Below are 19,368 nucleotides of genomic sequence, written 5' to 3'. Positions count from 1 at the left end.
AGAAGGATTCGGCCGAATCCTGCTGAAAAAGGCAGAATCCTGGCCGAATCCTGGATTCGGTGCATCCCTGTAAAACACATATATATATATATATATATATATATATATATATATATATATATATATATACTACACATATAGTATAAAATACCATCCCACCAAACCTGAAAGGGGAGGAAAGAGTATTACACAATTCTGTGGGACAGCGAATCTGCAATTATACTCAGTTATACATGCTAAGCACTTCACTGGCTTCAGCAAGAATTAATAAAGTCCAGTAGGTTTTGCTGAACTACAGCTCTCACAAATCTTATCTCATACTCAAATATTGGTCTAGCTGTCGTAGTTTTAGTTAGGAAAAATATATTCACCCTAAATCCCATCCTCACTGATATTCAGACTAGATCAGGTATAGCTAAGACAGCAAATAGCCATGGGACAGGTATGCTGTACATGCAATAAAGAGACATGACACCATAGCTTGAGAGGCGAAAGGCCACATCATTTATTATAACTCAATAAAGTTTTAACAACAAATTCATTAATGACAGATAAATGAATATGAGCTCATAACTGAATCTGTATGTATGTATGGCAATGACACGTAGCCAGCCTCAGTCCATTTAACAGGCCGCCTATTGATTGACCATTTGTGAAAAGGCTCAGCCGTATACAATTCCTAGCCATGAGCCCTTTGTTTAACCTCAAATTTTCTTCCATGCTGCGACAATGTGTTTTTTTTAATTTTTTTTTTAATATAATGATGAAAACATATAGTATATTAACATATTTAGGGAGGTAAGTGGGGAATTCAAGTGAACAAGCTATTCAGCTGCGAGAACAAGAAGAAGAGGTATCTGCTCTGGCACCCCCTTTTTATATCACCTCCAAACTTCCCGCTCCTAAGAATACGTGGTTCCAGGGCCCAATCATGCCCTGAGATAACCTTGCACTTTGACATCATAACCCCAGCAACAGAAATGTACTGTGGTAAGTAACAAGTGACAGCTCTCCTACTGTCCCACCTTAATCAATGCACTGCCAACAACTCTCCCATGCAGGCCCAGGGGGAAATTAATTCCTCTGCACCTCACATTCTCCTCATTTTCTACCCTAATTGGCCTTCAGGCTGAGCCCTCCTTCCCACTCCTCCAGACCCCATAGCAGATCACTGCTGTAAACTTTTAGTGCCCAGATTTTAATAGTAAAGTAGAGCTCCTGCAGGAAAGCAAGTATTTATCTATGGATACTCATGGAGCAGCCCAAAAACAACATCCTGAAACTAGCAAAAAAAATTATTACCGGTATATAAACATCAAACAAAATGTGGTGTGCTAAAAGTCCATGCTTCAGGGATCATGAGTTGACATAACCATTGCCTGAAAATGTAATATCCTTTGTAGGACACCCCCACAGTACAGCTGGTTTCCAATTATATCTGCAACTGCTGCAGCTATTCTAGTTTTGTTAAGATTTTAGCAGAAAATCTCCAGTTTCTAGTTATCACTGTGTGCTCCACCTAGTGGCAGAATCTATTCATACAGTTACACCTCATGTAATAAATCCATATACTGTAGATCAATAGGTCCTATGTAGCATACAAATAAAATAACAATGAAGAAATGATATTATAAATAACTGGTGCTCCACTGCCAAAGGAATGGATCAGTAAGAGTGCAGAAGCCATTAGTTCTATAGAAACTATTCACAAGCAACCCTAGGGCTATAAAATATATATTTATATATATATATATATATATATATATATATATATATATATATATATATATATATATAATCTATCAGTGAGTGCCACTTGCATAGCCAGGTCAGCTTAATATCTGGTTGCTGGGTGCCGATTTATCCTAGTAACCAGTCAGTGGTTTGCATGAGAAACTGGAAGGGGAGACAGTCTGAGAGATAAGTATGTGCAGCAGCAGTGGCGTAACTAAAGAGGAAGCAGACCCTGCGGCTGCAGTGGGGTCCAGAATGGCCCTAATTTATATACAGCTTCAATAAATATTGGTAAAATGAAAAAAAAAAACCTAAACATTTTGGGGGCCTGAAAAATAATTTGCTGTGGGGCCCAGTAATAAGTTATGCCACTGTGCAGCAGAGAGTGAAGATTACAATCCACTAAAATAGGGTTTCATATCATTATTGCCATAAAATTTCATTTAATACAAAGTACAATGAGATTTCTGTAGGAACAAAGGCGAGACTCGTCTGTAGAGCACATAAATGTGAGATATTGTAGGGATTAGTGATGGACGAATTTGTGGCGTATTGCTTCGCGGAAAAATTTGTGAAATTTCCACAAAATTTGCGAAATAGCCCAAAGTTTGCGAAATGGCGAAATATTAGCGAAATGGCGCCAGCGTCTAGGGAATTCTCTACAAATTCGCCCATCACTAGTAGGTATACCGAGTAATATTCATGTGGGTGTGGAATGGAATAGCCACTGACTACAGAGTTAATCACAGGAAACAAAATAGGGAGCTATGAACACAGTGTTACTCAGGCAATCACACTGCAACTTTGTGTAGATTAAACTACAACTGACTACAGAGTTGTATGAACTCCAGCATGCCCACCCACTCTGCATTTTTATAGCAATGAATCTGTGCAGAATCTACTGGCACAAACCAATGGTAGAGACGTTTCCGACAGGGATTTCTGTAATTCCAGCAATTATTTTATCATGCTTTCATGACACTGTAACCCCTTTTTGGCCACCCCCCTTTGGTTGGGAGGATGTGCTTGTCAGTAAATATGCAATTGCCCCTCTGCCCCAACACCTCGTATAGAGAATGGCAGAGCTTTCTGGGTAACAGTTTCTGCATACCTCCCAACTGTTTTTAGAGGGACAGTCCCTCTTTTGACAGCTCAACCTGCAGTCCCTCATTTGTACTGAAAAATCAAGTTTTTCTCTTCACTGAACAGCCAGAAAAAGAAACAAAGTTTCTAACTTACTTGGCTTTTGGTAGAAAGCCCAGAACAGCCAGAGCAGAAGATAAGAAACTTTTGTAACAATTTCTAGATATGCAAATAAGTAATTGTAACAATATAAGATAACAGGTCCCTTGGGAGAAGTTAGACTCACAGCTTAAAGGGCAATTCACCTTCATTAGCAAACTGTAATAACTGGAGAAAAAAAAACACAGAAATATGTTCAAACTTTCACAACCTGCCAAGTTTTGTAAAATGAACATGATAATTGGGTGGTGTGGCCACAAAAATGGGCGTGGTCAAAAAAATTGCCACGCTTTGCGAGACAACTTTTTGGTCCCTCTTTTTAGTTCCAAAATGTTGGGAGGTATGGTTTCTGGATTATAGATCCCATAGCAGCACTCCAAAAATGCTATCTTGAGGCACAAGGAAAGTTCTGTGATGTCCACTATAAATGTCTATTTTCTATATGTCCTTTGAGCCTGAGGCAGCCCATTACTGTCCCAGTCCCTCCCACTCGCAGCCAACAAGAGCCCCGCCCCCATTCCCTGCTGCCCAAGTTCAGCTGCTCGGACTGAGCAAAGTGTCTCCAGGCTGATTGTGCGTCGGTGCAGTCAGTGCGCTGTAACCATGGGGAAACTGCTCAAAGTCACGCTCATTGGCATCCTGCTGGCCTTTATAGGGGAGAGGATCGTGCAGTTTTGGTAGGTTTTCTCACAAATTTCTTAACATTAACAAACTATGACAGCAGGTTATTGACTCAGGCGCATGCGATGCTCATAACTGTATTTATCAGCACCGACCTTTGGAGTTGGGAGCGTTAGCGCTGAGATTGTTTTGTGTTAGTAAGTAGGCTCTGGGTCAGGCAGCAACTGTCCCCTGCAACTGCTTGTTATGAACTGCAACTAGGGTTGGACAAAAATACCAGCCTTCCTGTATATTAAGATTCAGGGCCGGATTTACATAGCGGGCGCCCGTGCCCCCCCTTCATTCATGCAAATTTTCATAATCTGGACCGGAGCAATGTGGATTGGGCATGGGAAATTTACAAAATTATTGTATCTTCTGCACATCTCCAGTGTTTTTGATTCAATGTGGGTGTAGTTGAGCAGCATGCCGCCCCCTAAAATCCTGCTGCCCTAGGCTGGGCCTAGGTTACCTTTCCACAAATCCGGGCCTGTTTAGATTTTTTCCCTATTAATAACATTGGGGTCAAGAATCAACCTTAAAGGGCACGTAAAGGCAAAAAAATAAAATCCCATTTTTACTTTCTTTAATATACTTTAATTAAAAAATGTGTACCGTTTTTATAAGAAACCTGACTGTATGTAGTGAAATTCTCCCTTCGTTTACTGCTGTGGATAGGAATTGTCAGACGGTCCCTAACTGCTGAGCAGGGAAACAATCATACTTATGAACAGCAGGGGGAGGCCCAGCCTTACTTCCCAGCCATGCAGAACTCAAGCAGCTTTGTTTATGACAATCCCTAAGCAGCCCAGACCACACTGAGCATGTGCACAGTCTTAGTCTTGCAAAGATGTATAACAAAGTTACAAGATGGTGACCCCCTGTAGCCAACTTTGAAAGCATAACTCATTTGTTTGATTAGGCTAGTGGTGCAGCAAGTTCATGTTTATATTTAGTATACAAAATACAGCATTTCTAGCTTTAGTCTAATTTAGACTTTACATGCCCTTTAACTGCAACTCCCAGCCAAAGCAGCTGTAGGGAACTGGCTTGATGAGTGTTGTAGATCAGCATTACAGACAGTGTTGGACTAGGATGCCAGGGGCCCACCAGAAAACCTTAGACTGTGGGCCCATTCTCCAAACTATTTCTCCTTTTCCTCTACTCGCTCAACCTCTTTATTTTCCAAGTCAGAGCAGTAAAGTGACAGGTCAGGCATTAACTCTCTATAGTAAGAAGCATTGAATATGACTATAAGCAAATAAAGCAGCACCAACAAGACGTTCCCCAGGCAGGGTCCCTCTTATATCAGTGGAACTAGTGTGTCTGTACTAGCCGGGCTGCTGGGCATGGGAAGTATAACAATGGCTAATATGGGCTGGGAGCTGGCAGTGCCATTTGTAATTAATGTGCAGATCTCATGGTGGAAAAGAATGTAAAATGGAAATGACAATTGTCCCCAAATCCCTTTGGGTGAATATTCTTTGCAACACAAGTGTTAAGCATGATAATTCTTCCCTCTCAATGTGGGCAAGGTTCACACCCACATTTTACACCCATTAAAAAGGCACCCGTCACTAGGAACTACCTTTCCAAGTGCAACGTTTTGGGGATAAGGATCGAAAAGTTCACAAGGAGTGAACTTTTAATATGATATAGAGCAGTAATATGTTGCTCACAAGCCCATTGGATGTTGCTCCCAGTGGCCTCAAAGCAGGTGCTTATTTGGATTTAAGTTTTGGTTGAATAAAAAACAGGTGTACTGCCAAACAGAGCCTTCTGTAGGCTGCCAGTCCAAATAGGGGCTACCAATAGCCAATCACAGCCCTTATTTGGTACCCCAGGAACACTTTTCATTCTTGTGTTGCTCCCCAACTCTTTTTACAATTGACTGTGGCTCATGGGTAAAAAAGGTTGGGGATCCCTGATATGCAGAGTGATATTCTGAGACAAATTGCAATTGGTTTTCATTTTTTATAATTTGTGCCTTTTGAGTTATTAATCTTTTTATTCAGCAGCTCTCCGGTTTGCAATTTCAGCAATCTGGTTGCTAGGGTCCAAATAACCCTAGCAACCATGCCTTGATTTGAAGAGACTGGAATATGAATAGGAGAGGTTCTGAATAGAAAATAAAAAATAGCAGTAACAATAAGGGGCAGATGTATTAAGGGTCGAATATCGAGGGTTAATTAACGAATATCGAAGTCGAATATCGAAGTCGAAGGATTTTGCGCAATTTGTTTGATCGAACGATCAAAGGAATAATCGTTCGAACGATTCAAAGGATTTTAATCCATCGATCGAAGGATTATCCTTCGACCAAAAAAAGATAACCAAGCCTATGGGGACCTTCCCCATAGGCTAACATTGGCTTCGGTAGCTTTTAGGTGGCGAAGTAGGGGGTCGAAGTTTTTTCTTAAAGAGACAGTACTTCGACTATTGAATGGTCGAATCGTTCGATTCGAAGTCGAAGTCGTAGTCGAAGGTCGAAGTAGCCAAAAAAACACTTCGAAATTCGAAGTATTTTTTCTTCTATTCCTTCACTCGAACTTAGTGAATGGGCCCCTAAATGTGTAGCCTCACAGAGCATTTTGTTTTTAGATGGGGTCAGTGACTTCCATTTGAAAGCTGCAAAGAGTCAGAAGGCAAATAATTCAAAAACTATATAAAAAAAGAGTTATTTATTTAAAGAAAAATGTTTAACAAAACACTTACTTTTGCTTTACAGACCTGACATTTTTGGATGCAGGTCAGTCTGTTTCTGTTATGTGGCTTTTAATATTATAGTAAATGGGTGAGGGGTTCAACTCTCAGCCTGGCAGCTGGTAAAATACAAGGGCCAGTTTTAAGAAATGTGCTGGTTATGTAAAGAGTGAAGGGCTCAAAACTAATGAGGGAAGGTCTCTATCTGTAATCTGTAGTTGTTTGCCCCTGGCCTGCCCCAGATTTGGTATTAATACATTGCTGCTATCTTCATGATATATTTTGTTTTTCAGCCATCGAGTGAACATGAATAGAGAGGTTGATCCTGTAGATCTTCCCAATTGTCAGCTTGTAAAAGGAATTGGTATGTATACAGAACTATGTTTTTGGGATATTTTAATAGTAATAAAAATACTATAATGTAGGAATGTATTATATACAATAGTGAGTATGTGTGTTATGTGTAATCAATGGGCAACTATCCTGAACATCTCATCTATACAACTAACACTGTTATCCAGCAATAGAGCTGGAAAGATAAGATAAAAACTAAAGTGTCAGCACTGTTGACTTGAAAATGCAGTCATATATAAATGGGGATTCTTTAGAGTCAGAGACTGGACTCCAGACAAAGTTGTATGATTTCTGTGATACTTCACTGTAGCTCTGGAAAATTTACATAAGGGCAGAGACACACGCTGCTATTTCGGGAGATTAGTCACCCAGCGACAAATCGCTTCTTCTTCGGGCGACTGATCTCAGTGAACTGCCTTCCCGCCAGCTAGTATGTAAATCGATTGCGGGATGGCACTCGGATCTCTTCGGCTTGGCTTCCTTGTGAGGCAACTTCGGGCGACTTCGGAAAACAAAACAAAAATAGTCGCCCGAAGAAGGAACGATTTGTCGCTGGGCGACTAATCTCCCGAAATAGCAGCGTGTGTCTCTGCCATAAAGAGAGGAGAGTAGAAGTAGCTCTGTAATTATTTGTAAAACATGTTTAAAGGCTGTACTTCATCTTTAATCTGCCTGCACCGCACCTGAGTGGGGCTGGAGGGCACATTCTTTAAAGGCACAATTAAGGGTAATGTAATAGAAGGTGCAATGTTTGCTTCAGTTTTGGTAATCTTAATGGGGTTGTTCACTTTAAGTATAATGTAAAGAATCACATTCCGAGACAATTTGCAAATGGTTTTATTATTTGCAAATTTTTTTATTATTTAGCTTTTTATTCGGCAGCTCAGTTTGCCATTTCAGCAATCTGGTTGCTAGGATCCAAACTACCATAGCAACCATGCATTTATTTCAATAGGAGACAAGCATATGAATAGGAGAGGGCCTGAATAAAAAGATGAGTATCACAAAATAGCAATAACAATACCTTACAGAGCATTTGGTTTTAACATAGGGTCAGTGACCCTCCATTTGAAAGCTGGAAAGAGTTAGAAGAAGAAGACAAATAATTAAAAACTATAATTAAGAAAAAATGAAGACCAGTTGAAAGGTTGCTGTGATTCAGCCATTCTATAAGATACTAAAAGTTAACTTAAGGTGAACCACCCCTTTAACACACTTGATTTGCTGCTGTGTGCCTTCATTTATCATTATACAGTTATTTGCTCAGTCTTGACAGGCCATACATGATGGGCACGATATACCCTTTGTCAGCAAACTGGCTGCTGTGGTCCAAATGATCCTAGCAACCATGCAGTGATTTGAATAAGAGACTGGAATATGAATTCATTAAAGATTTCATACATCAGCTTTAAAAGTTTTAATTTTTTTTGTAGAATTCGGATCTGAAGATATTGAAATCCTTCCAAATGGGCTGGCATTTATTAGCTCTGTAAGTGCATGCTGAGAAATTATACATTTTATGCTGCTTTTTCATTTAATAAAGAACCATTGTTTTATTAAAGCTTTTAAAAGAACATCCAGTGAACATTCCGTATACGTATCCATGTGTATGGAGTAATGTTGGCATTGTGTAGGCTTGTGGCCAAGCAAGGTCCTGCAAGCTGTGGATATGTTCTATGTGCATGTAATCCTTATTGCAGTGAGATACTTGTGCATAGTAAAAGCTATAGTATTCAAGCCATTAGCTGTAGCTGCATTGTCCTCTCTGCTGGGTAAAGAACATAAAACAGCTTCAAGAGGTGTCATTTAGGATTCCAGCTATAGATGTTTGGGGCTCCATGTGGTGGCAAGTACAACAGGAATAGCAACTGGCTTATAATTATAGAGCAGATTTACTAAAGGGCGAGGTGGCTAACGCTTGCGACAATTCTCTAGCTTTAACACCCGCAGGAACGTAGCCGACTGGCGCTATCAGTCATTCACACTCTACCGCCAGGTGACTTTTCGCTCTGGCGAACGGTTGTTACGCTGCAAATTGCCTTCTCCAACTCAGACCAGGCGAAGTGCATTAAAGTAGCTAGATCTTCCTCAATCTTCTGTCACTTACATTATATTCTGTGAGCCGAAAATCCATCAAAGTCCAAAAAATGCCGTAGTCTTTTCCTTTTTTAAGCCTGATTGCCTGCAAAAGACCATACTTAACTTTTTTTGGATGACCGGTTTTCCCCGTGCATTTGCTAACATATAGAACATTTATTTTACAGTGGGCACATGTGTAGGGCATTAGACTAACTCTATTGGACATGTGTTTTAAAGTGTAATGTGTAAGTATATGCACCAACAACTAACATACATCTTTCAATTTCCCGCCCTATGCAAATTGACCTTAGTGCAAGATCCCTAGGCAGAAATGAACGCTAGCGCATCTAAGAAAAGTCGCCAGAGTTCGGCGCCCACAATGAAACTCCGCATTTTTGTGAATTGGCATAGTCTGAGCTCATTTGCGCCTGGTGAAGTGTTGCGATGGGTGCGAAGCGGTCGCTGGTGACAATTCTCCCTTTCGTAAATCTGCCTCCATGTGTCCTCATCCTAAATGGCACAAGTTAAATGTCATGTAATGGATAAGCTCTGTAGAACACCTTTATATTCTACAAAGCTTATCTGCGATCTGCTATGTAGTCATTCAAAGCAGAATTTTCTCCTTTGAATGTCTGCCCCCATGGCTACACAGCAGCTTATTTGTGTGTAGTGTTTCTGAAGCAAACACAAGCAGTTTTACCAGTGCAGGGCTACAGTATGTTATACTGTCATTACTTTAAAAAAAATTCTAAGTAGTTTTATTTTTTTTATTTACTTGTGAGGTTATGATTGAAATATGTCATAGTTATTGTTATTGTGTAAACAATATTTGGACGTGGAAACTTTTGTTTGGAAATAAAAAATAAAAATTATAGAAACAAATAAAAAAAAATCACTTCATGGTATTACTGTTCCTTTATATATATAAATATATATAAGATAGATAGATAGATAGATAGATAGATAGATAGATAGATAGATAGATGATAGATATACCAACTAATGGTATGGGATCTATTATTATGCAGAATGCTTCGGACTGACTAAGGATAAGGGAATCTAGAAAGATGCAAAATATGGGAAGGCCATCTCCCATAGAGACCATTTATAAGCAAATAATTCAAAATTTTCGAAATGATTTCATTTTAATCTGTGATAACAAAACTGTACACTGCACTTATGGATTTTTAAAATTAAAAGAATAGACATAATACATTTTATCAGAAGCCTTATTTATTGGTTTATGTTGAAGAAAGGTATTTTTACTGTAAAGAGACTGGTTTCACCTTGAACTGATGCAAAATCATGCTCATGTCAACTGCTCTGCAGACCAAAAGAAAGTCCAGCGTCCTGATTGGTGGAATGGATTATAAGGGGAACTGCGATAAATACAATAAAATTAAAGTACAGGTAATTGATCTGGAATTGTTGGAAACACCAAGGGTATTCACTACATAGTGATATACTTACTTATCTTTTCATAATGTCGGAGACCATGCCTTAAGGCTACTAAAATCAGTGTATGTGTATAATATATTTGGTTCTTACTTTGTATACATAATTTTAGGGTTTGAAATTCCCTGGCGTCATGAGCCTTCAGCCTGACAAACCAAGCATAATCTTTCTGTTGGATCTGAATGATGAAAAGCTACGGCCGGTCTCACTGCGTCTCAGTAGAGGATTTGACGTTTCCACATTTAACCCTCATGGAATGAGCACCTACATAGATCCAAAAGGTTAGTCAACGTTCTGCAATAACTTTATTTCTGAATTGAGATATACACAGGCCATAAATGAAAACATTAATTTTTGGTTCTGATATAAGTAATTCTAAGGGTGGGGGCACAAGCTCAGATTTAAGGAGATTTGTTGCCCAATGACAAATCTCCTCTTCTTCGGGCGACTCATCTCCCCGAAATGCCTTTCTGCCGACTAGAATGTGAATCGCCAGCAGGATGGCACTTGGATCGCTTCATTTTCCGAAGTCGCCTCACGAGGAAACTTCGGGCGACTTCAGAAAGCTGAAGCAATCCAAGTGCCATCCTGCTAGCGATTCACATTCTAGCCGGCGAAGGCATTTCAGGGAGATTAGTCACCCGAAGAAGAGGAGGTGTCACTGGGCCACAAATCTCTCCGAATCTCTATGTGTGCCACCAGGGCCGCCATCAGAAATCGCAGGGCCCCATACAACAAAATTTCCTGGGCACCTGGGCTGAGCCCACCGCAAGCCCCACCTACAAGTCTTTGGTGGTTGGGGTTCCCACATGTTAATAAAAAAAAAATGGTGATCAGGGCCCCCATAACAAAACATTTGTGGTCAGGGCCCCCCATAAAAAAACATTTGTGGTCAGGGCCCCCCATAAAAAAACATTTGTGGTCAGGGCCCCCCATAAAAAAACTTTTGTGGTCAGGGCTCCCCATACAAAAACATTTGTGTCCAGGGCCCCCCATTAAAAAAACATTTGTGGTCACGGCCCCCCAAAAAAAACATTTGTTGTCAGGGCCCCCCATTAAAGAATATTGGTGGCTAGGACCCCACATGGTATAAAAAAATGGTGGCCAGGGCCCCCCCCCCACATTATATGAAAAAAAACTAATCTCCCCAGAATCTTAGTGTGTGTCACCACCCTTAGTAGGTACCCAAATTGTTTTGGTGGGTCTCCATGAACCACATTAATAAAATACAATTTCTTTCTATCAAAGATAATAGTTATTAAAGGACAGGGAATGTGTTATTCACTAGGGTTGCTAATTTGCTACTTCTGGATTTGCTTCTAGAGTTTTAGTGAGGTTGAACAATGAGAATAGGTGATCCCCCCCTGCCATACATGCTCTCTCCCTTACTTATTAGCCACAGCGAGTAACAGAGGGGAACTGGAAGCATACAGCAGACATCATGATTATCTGAGCCTCCTTCATGTCTGCTGTATGCTAGTTACACCACTGTGAGGAGGAGGAGAAGGACAATTAAGAATTATATATGTCAATCTTTTTAGCAAGTAAAATGCATTTCCAGTGGCCCAGCAGTGAGGTCCTGTGATGGCAACCTTTACACCACTCCAGCCATATCAGTTAGAAATAGTTGTGCTCATGTTCTTTCAGAGCCAATTTGGAACTGGTCAGTTTCTATCCCAACTTAGTATATGACTTTTGTGGCATCTGGACACTTTTGACCATTTAGTGTTTAACCATATGCTGGAAAACTAGAGTTAAAGTGATATTTCCAAATCCATAACTGGTAGTAATCGAGCTCCTCACTTCATAATACAGATGGTGGTCACACCAGTAATATACAAATTTCTCACCGTGCAAGTTATTGTTATTTGATTCTATTACAAGATCACGATTAATGATTGTAATGTGTCTTTTCTGTCTCTCTTTTTTTTTAAGATGACACTGTTTATCTTTTTGTGGTGAATCACCCTCAATATAAAACCACTATTGAGCTGTTTAAGTTTGAAGAAGAGGAAAATGCTCTTTTGCACTTGAAAACCATTGAACATGACTTACTGTGGAGGTAAAGAAAAACCAATGTTGTAACTAAGCAGTGTTTACTCATTGTCAAACCATAGTACAAGGCAACTACATCAACTTATCTTCTAATTGTACAGAGATGATGCCCTATATGTTGAAGAATTAATTTCAAAATGAGTAAATATTAAAATAGCTGCTTCTGCAAATAAGTGGATATATATATATATATATATATATATATATATATATATATATATATATAATGTCCAATTGGATCTCAGCACACCATTCAGGAAATAATTAATCCAACCCAGGTGCTATCCAGACGTGCTTTCATATAAAAATGTGAATAAATGGATGCACACCGGGATTTTTTAAAAAAAGGTTAAAACTCGCTTTTATTTAAATACTTAAAACATGGTCAGGACCTGACCATGTTTTAAGTATTTAAATAAAAGCGAGTTTTAACCTTTTTTTAAAAAAAATCCCGGTGTGCATCCATTTATTCACATTTATATATATATATAGATATATATATATATATATATATATATATATATATATATATATATATATATATATATATATATATATATAACATAACAGGTGGATTTACTAAACTCGATGTGTCAGAATGTGTTTGAGAGCTTTTAGCAGGCAAAAGTGGGGTGTTAAAGAGCACTAATTATCTCTAACACCCCTTTTAATTGTTAATTCTTGATGCAAACTGGATAAATCCACTCTTGAACAGATAAAGGATACTGTAGATTGTCAAACGTATAGTATTTTCTTGCAGAGCAGTAACTTTTAATGCTCTGTAAATAGGACATTTGTAAAGTCTTAAAGTATTTTTCTATCAGACATTTATTTTTTTTGTTCTTGGCCTATTTTCATTAAAACACATTCTTGGGAACTGCCATATTTCTTGCACTGGGCGATATATATTTCAGAGACAGTAAAACAGCATATTTATATCTGTTTATGAGCATAATACGCTGGTATTCTCTATACTAAGGTATATAAATAATGTCACAATGGAGGTGGGTATGATGGCAAGTCTCCGCTGAATATAAATGCAGAGAGTGGATACTTTGCACAACTCCTTAAACATGCTATTTTTTGGGTTCAACTTTCATTCTTTGTTCTGCAGCCCAAATGTCACATGAATGTATAATAATAGTCATTTATAATAACTTTGCTCCATGTCTTTGCAGTAATTCCCTTTTCCCTATTACTGCCTCGCTGTAACACAAAGGTTATAAATAGCTGCTGTAGCTTCTGTTGGGGACAAAATGTCTATGGTAGCTGTCAGACAACTCTTTGGGAACTGAGGAGCCTTCCAGAAAAAGACCATTGTTTGGATGGCAGCATATGTTGCTCTGAAACTTGTATATATTGACTCTACTGACTCCTACCAACCTTCTTGCAGCATAAACGATATTGTCGCTGTTGGACCAGAAAGCTTTTACGCCACCAACGATTTATACTTCACAGACTTCACCATGAAACAGCTGGAGATATTGTTGGGCATTGCTTGGTCAAACGTCGTCTATTACAGTCCCACTGAGGTGAAACAGGTTTCGTCTGGATATTATTACGCCAATGGAATAGCAATGTCAACAGATAACAAGTACTTAGTGACTTTCTCACTTTTCTTTCAATGGTCTATTAAATGTTTTATTCAGATGTCCCTGAACCCAGACTTCATTTGACAGATATCAAAGTGCTTTTATAATCCTGTAGCCTGGCTTCTCTACTGTAACTACTAGAAAGAAGTGTTGGCAAGAGATTAAATGCTTTGTCTATTATAATTAGCCTTTATTTATGTAGCCTGGAGCTGGGCTAGGGGATCTGGTATGGATCTCAGTGGCAACTTTAAGGGCAGGGGCACACGGGCAGATTCAGGGAGATTTATTCACCTGGCAACTAATCGCCTCTTCTTCGGGTCGACACTTTCCCCGAACTGCCTTCCGCCTGCTATATTGAGAAGGCAGGGGAAAGGCAGTTCGGGGAGATTGTCGCCCCGAAGAAGAGGCGATTAGTCGTCAGGTGACTAAATCTCCCTGAATATGCCCATGTTCCCCTGCACTAAGGGCATAAACACACAGTCAGGTTCGGGGAGCTGTCGCCCAGCAACAAATCTCCTCTTTTTCGGGGGAACCAATCTCCCCTAACTGCATTCCCGCCAGCTAGAATGTAAATCGCCAGCGGGATGGAACTCCGAAGTCGCCCGAAGTTTTCAAAATAAGTGCAAAGATTAGAGCTTGGATTAGAGCTTGTGCTGAACATATGTTTTGCTTTAGTTACAAAAAAGATATGTGTTTTGTTATTTCTTGAGCTAAATGGGGAAATTAAAGAAACTCCATGTTTGGTCCTTGTAAGGTAGATAATTATATTAGCAGAGCACAGATAAAGTGAAGTCTGTGATGCAGGGGATTATTTGTGTTTTGGTAAACTCTTAAGGACCAAACATGGCGTAGCTTTAATTTCCCCAAATGAGTTCAATAAAACACTAGGTAGTAAAGTTCAGCCTAAGCCTGAATTTATGTTGAAAAAGTGGCTGTAGTGTTGTTATAAGTAACTTCCTCCTGTGCTGTGTTAGCATACTACACATAGAGTAAAAGGGTTGCTTGTTTGCAGATGAAGGGAGCTAGTTATACTGTTGGTCAGACTTTGGGTCATGCAAAGAAAAATATATTTTGGCTAAGCAGAGCAGATAGACATGGGTCTTGGGAAGACAGAATTATAATTTTAATTAGCAGCTAAATGATGAACTTGCTTGAACAAGTGCTTTTTAATAGCATTATTCACTATTCGGTAATTCTAACATGCTTCCCGAAATATGTTTTTTCCCCTCTTTATCATGGTGCAAAATGTAAAATAAAACAGGTGGAAAATGCCATGTTTTTGCCCACAATATCTCCCCCATGAGTTGCAGCTGCTGTGAGTAGTGCAGCTCTTTATACTGCTGGAGTCGAGCTCAGTCTGTACAATGCTCTACTTGTACCTTTCATGCACGGCATTCATGTTTAGGGCAGACATAAGGTTTGGGGATCTTTCGGGTGTGCAAGGGTTGTATTCTGTCCCAAGAAAGCACAACCTGCACAGGCACAAGCGTTTTGTTGTTGTAAATGAGTCCTGGCTCTATTGCCTTGTTAGTGCAGCAATAATAAAATAATACATAAGTGATGATCATGTTAAAATGATCACTTACTACTTTGTGCCAATACAATGTGTGTCCCATAATTTCATTAAGTCCCACTTGTATATTCAGCTATAGGTTCTATAATACAGAAACTTGTTGCCTACAAAGTTTTAAAATACCCCAGTGCCATAGTGTCCTGTTCACTTTCAACTTTGTTTTGTTTCTCTGTAATAATGAAACAGTAGCTTGAACTTGATGGTAACAAAGCTGCATAAATCCATATTGGTGGCAAAACAATCCTATTGGGTTTATTTCATGTTTAATTGTTTAGTAGACAAACACCAGGTGCTAAGCTTTCAGGGTGCCAGATACCTGTATTACAGCAGTGCAATTAATCTCATGTAGTGATCATGTATATTTTTGACTTTAGGTATATCTATGTTGCTGATATCATGGGCCACACAATTGACATCCTGGAAAAACAAGCAGATTGGTCACTAACTCCAGTAAAGGTGAGGGATTTTCTACACCTCTGTGCAGCAACGGTGAAATATTTCATTGCTCCTAGGTACCTAGTATTTGTTGAAACAGACCCCCCAACTTGCCATGCATGCCCAGCTGATCAGGCATTATGTTATGTTTCCATACATTTCCCACAGTCGTGTTGCGTCGCATCAACAATGTGACACAATCCGACACTGCCATTACTTACCTTGTTTCCGTCGCATCCAACGTGACGCCAGCGATTTTGCGAAGCGCATCGGTTCGCGGCTGAATCGCCCATGTAGTCCTGCCCTCAGTCCCAGGCAGCAAGCCTGGAGGGGGTGGACCCCGGTCCCGCCGTTCAGTGAATTTGTTTTTAAATAAAAAAAAATTTTCAATAAAAAACCCATGGGCCCCTAGGCTATAGCCTAGGATAACATATGCGTTAATCCGCGCCTGGCCATATGTGTTCAGACTGTGGAACTGCTTCCCATAGGTACAGTTATAGAGAGTCCACTTGTATCATGATGGTGTGTCATACTAATAGATGTTAAATGCTTTATTAACACTCCCATTCACTGATGCTCCTAATTAGGTCCTGCAATTAGATTCACTTGTGGACAACCTGTTTGTAGACCCAAATACAGGAGATCTTTGGACTGGAGCCCACCCAAATGGATGGAAGTTGTTTTCTTATAATTCTGACGATCTTCCTGGATCTGAGGTAAGTAGATAAACACCAATGTGCTAATAATGCTAATGCCCATTACTACTGGGTCCTAATACAGTTAAAGGGTGGTTCACCTTTAAGTTAACTTTTAGTGTGTTAAAGAATGGCCAATTCTTAGTAACTTTTCGATTGGTCTTCATAATTTTTTTTTAATTATTTGCCATCATCTGACGCTTTCCAGCTTTCAAATGGGGGTCACTGACCCAATCTAGAAAACAAATGCTCTGTAAGGCTACACATTTATTGCTATTGCTACTTTTTATTACTCGTCTTTCTATTCAGGCCTCTCCTATTCATATTCCAGTCTCTTATTAAAATCAATACATAGTTGCTAGAGTAATTTGGACCCTAGCAACCAGATTGCTGAAATTGCAAACCAGAGAGCTGCTGAATAAAAAGGTAAATAACTCAAAACCCACAAATAATAAAAAATGAAAACCAATTGCAAATTGTCTCAGAATGTCCCTCTCCACATCATACTAAAAGTTATCTCAAAGGTGTTTAGACTTTCCTGGTCTCCTTACTTGGGAATCTGTGACTCAAATGTTAGAGGTCAAATTACTCAATTCCTTCAATTATAAAATGTTACCTTTTTTTTTTCCTGGGCAATTATATTTTTCCTAGAACAATGGATTTTGTTCTCTTCTTTTCTTTTTAAATAATTATATTCATATCCACTGGCTTAGTTAGTTTAGTTAGTTTTTAGTTAGTTCGTTTTCGATATTGTCTTTTCTGTATCTCTGTATTGATATTCATTTCTTTTAAATATGTCAATATTAACAGGCTAATTAAGTTTGCAGTATCTTTCCTAAGCTGCATATGTTCTGTATCAATTTGATTTGTATGGTTTAAAGTAAAATCAAATAAAATATTTCATACTAAAAAAAAAAGAATTGATTAAATCTTGTCATTCCCCAAAAAAAAAAAAAAAAAAAAGGTGAGCAACCTAGTTGTTGTTGCCAAGTATAGTAAGTGAGGCTTGCCTGAATACCCATTTCAGACTAGTAAAGTCTAGTCTAGCAAATGAGTGTTATCCCCAATATTTGTGGTCTCCTATCAATTCTCTGTATATGTGAGGCTACTTTACTTCCTCTCCCGGCTTCTCTGGGACTGATCACCAACCTGGGACATGGACACTGGCAGTTTGATCAGATTTTCCTGATCAGTGATCAGTGTCAGGAAACAGAATGTGGCCACCAACCCCACTGCCTTATGGGGACAATTACAATTATTGGTTATATGCTTCTTTTTTGTTAAAATTACCATTTTCTAACAGTGACACTGTAGCCTTTAAATATAGAAGCATTCATGTCCAACTTTATGTATTTAGTAGGCTGACAATATTATGATGTGATACAGTACTATTGAATTTCAGTATCAGAATATCACTAAATGCTTCTGTGTTGCAGGTTATCCGTGTGCAGAACATTCATTCGGATAATCCTATAGTGACCCAAGTCTATGTCAACAATGGTTCTGTGATCCAGGCCTCATCCTCTGCTGCTGTCTACGAGGGGAAACTACTGATCGGCACAGTCTTCCACAAAGCTTTGTGCTGTGAGCTCAGTTAGTTGTGCCCAGGCTCCCGATTCTTGGGAACAGACCTTATAACCTTTTAATACTTTCTGCATCGTTCATTTTCAAAAGCAAATGAATTCAGTTTTTATTACTTGATCCTTAATAACATGTGGCCAGCCTGTTGTGTTCTGTACAGTCAGTGCACAGTGTCTTGGAATGAGAATTTCATCCAAACCAATCAAATTGATTGTTGAAGATTCACACTCCGTTTACAGATCATCTTCCCACACTGCACCATTCTGATTTTAAAGAGGCTCTATACCACCTTAGTCAACGAATAGGAATTGTATTTTAGCCCTCGTGTTTCAATTAGGTAGGATCTGGGGTTTTTGGTATTTCTTCAACTAAACATTGAAAATGGAACTGCTTTCAGTTTCTGACTTTCCGTTTCTTGTGAGCAATTGTGGGAGAAGGCAATTTATCAGATTAAGGGCTCTTACACATGAGCGTTTTTACCTGCGCTCCCCTGCGTTCCGTTTTTCGGCATTCAGCCGCAGGGGAGCGCAGGAATAGACGCATTTAATTATTTCAAATGGGGCTGTACTCACACAGGCGCATGTAGGCGCCGAACGCAGGTTTAGACGCAACATGCTGCATTTTTCCTGCGTTCGGCGCCTACATGTGCCTGTGTGAGGACAGCCCCATTTGAAATAATTAAATGCGTCTATTCCTGCGCTCCCCTGCGGCTGAACGCCGAAAAACAGAACGCAGGGGAGCGTAGGTAAAAACGCTCATGTGTAAGAGCCCTAACAATGCACGTCTTCTGCCCGTCTGCAGGCCAGCGACAAAACAGGGGAGGAAGGGGGTTGTTTATACAAGGCTTATTATGTATATTCAACTCAGGGAGATTGAAGGTAATAAGTTTAAAAACAAAGCTATGACCTGTGATTTATAATAAACCCCCCCCCCCCAGAAAATATGGATTTTTTTTAAAAAAAGGCAGAAAACATGTTCAGCATAAGTGAATTTATATTGTTCATGTTGAAAAAGGATGTTTTAGGTGTATACTGCCCCCTTTAATGCAGATGCAATGGTGATTATAGACTGAGCTCCATGGAATTTTTAGGTGGGTATCACATAACCAGCTCCTGGGATGACCCGAGCTTTGGCTTTATTCAGATTGAGCAACTGGTGAGCAATGGAGATGCAAGGAAACACTTTTAACACCTCACTTGCTCCTCTTCCT

General features: G+C 39.4%; 1 protein-coding gene across 1 annotated transcript; it reads left to right on the top strand.

Moving 5' to 3' along the window:
* The first annotated feature begins 3,470 nt into the window (after positions 1-3,470).
* Positions 3,471-18,632, top strand: LOC108718843 (serum paraoxonase/arylesterase 2-like). Its single transcript, XM_018267322.2, has 9 exons — positions 3,471-3,653; positions 6,633-6,703; positions 8,127-8,182; positions 10,340-10,508; positions 12,163-12,289; positions 13,676-13,876; positions 15,822-15,903; positions 16,470-16,598; positions 18,014-18,632. Exons 1-9 carry the CDS (start codon positions 3,580-3,582, stop codon positions 18,173-18,175), a joined length of 1,071 nt encoding a protein of 356 aa, XP_018122811.1. The 5' UTR covers positions 3,471-3,579; the 3' UTR covers positions 18,176-18,632.
* The last annotated feature ends 736 nt before the right edge of the window (positions 18,633-19,368 follow it).

The sequence above is a fragment of the Xenopus laevis genome, chromosome 6L (assembly GCF_017654675.1).
Source record: "Xenopus laevis strain J_2021 chromosome 6L, Xenopus_laevis_v10.1, whole genome shotgun sequence".
NCBI lineage: Eukaryota > Metazoa > Chordata > Amphibia > Anura > Pipidae > Xenopus > Xenopus laevis.
The sequence above is the reverse complement of the archived record's forward strand: the minus strand, read 5'-3'. Positions and strand labels throughout refer to the sequence as shown.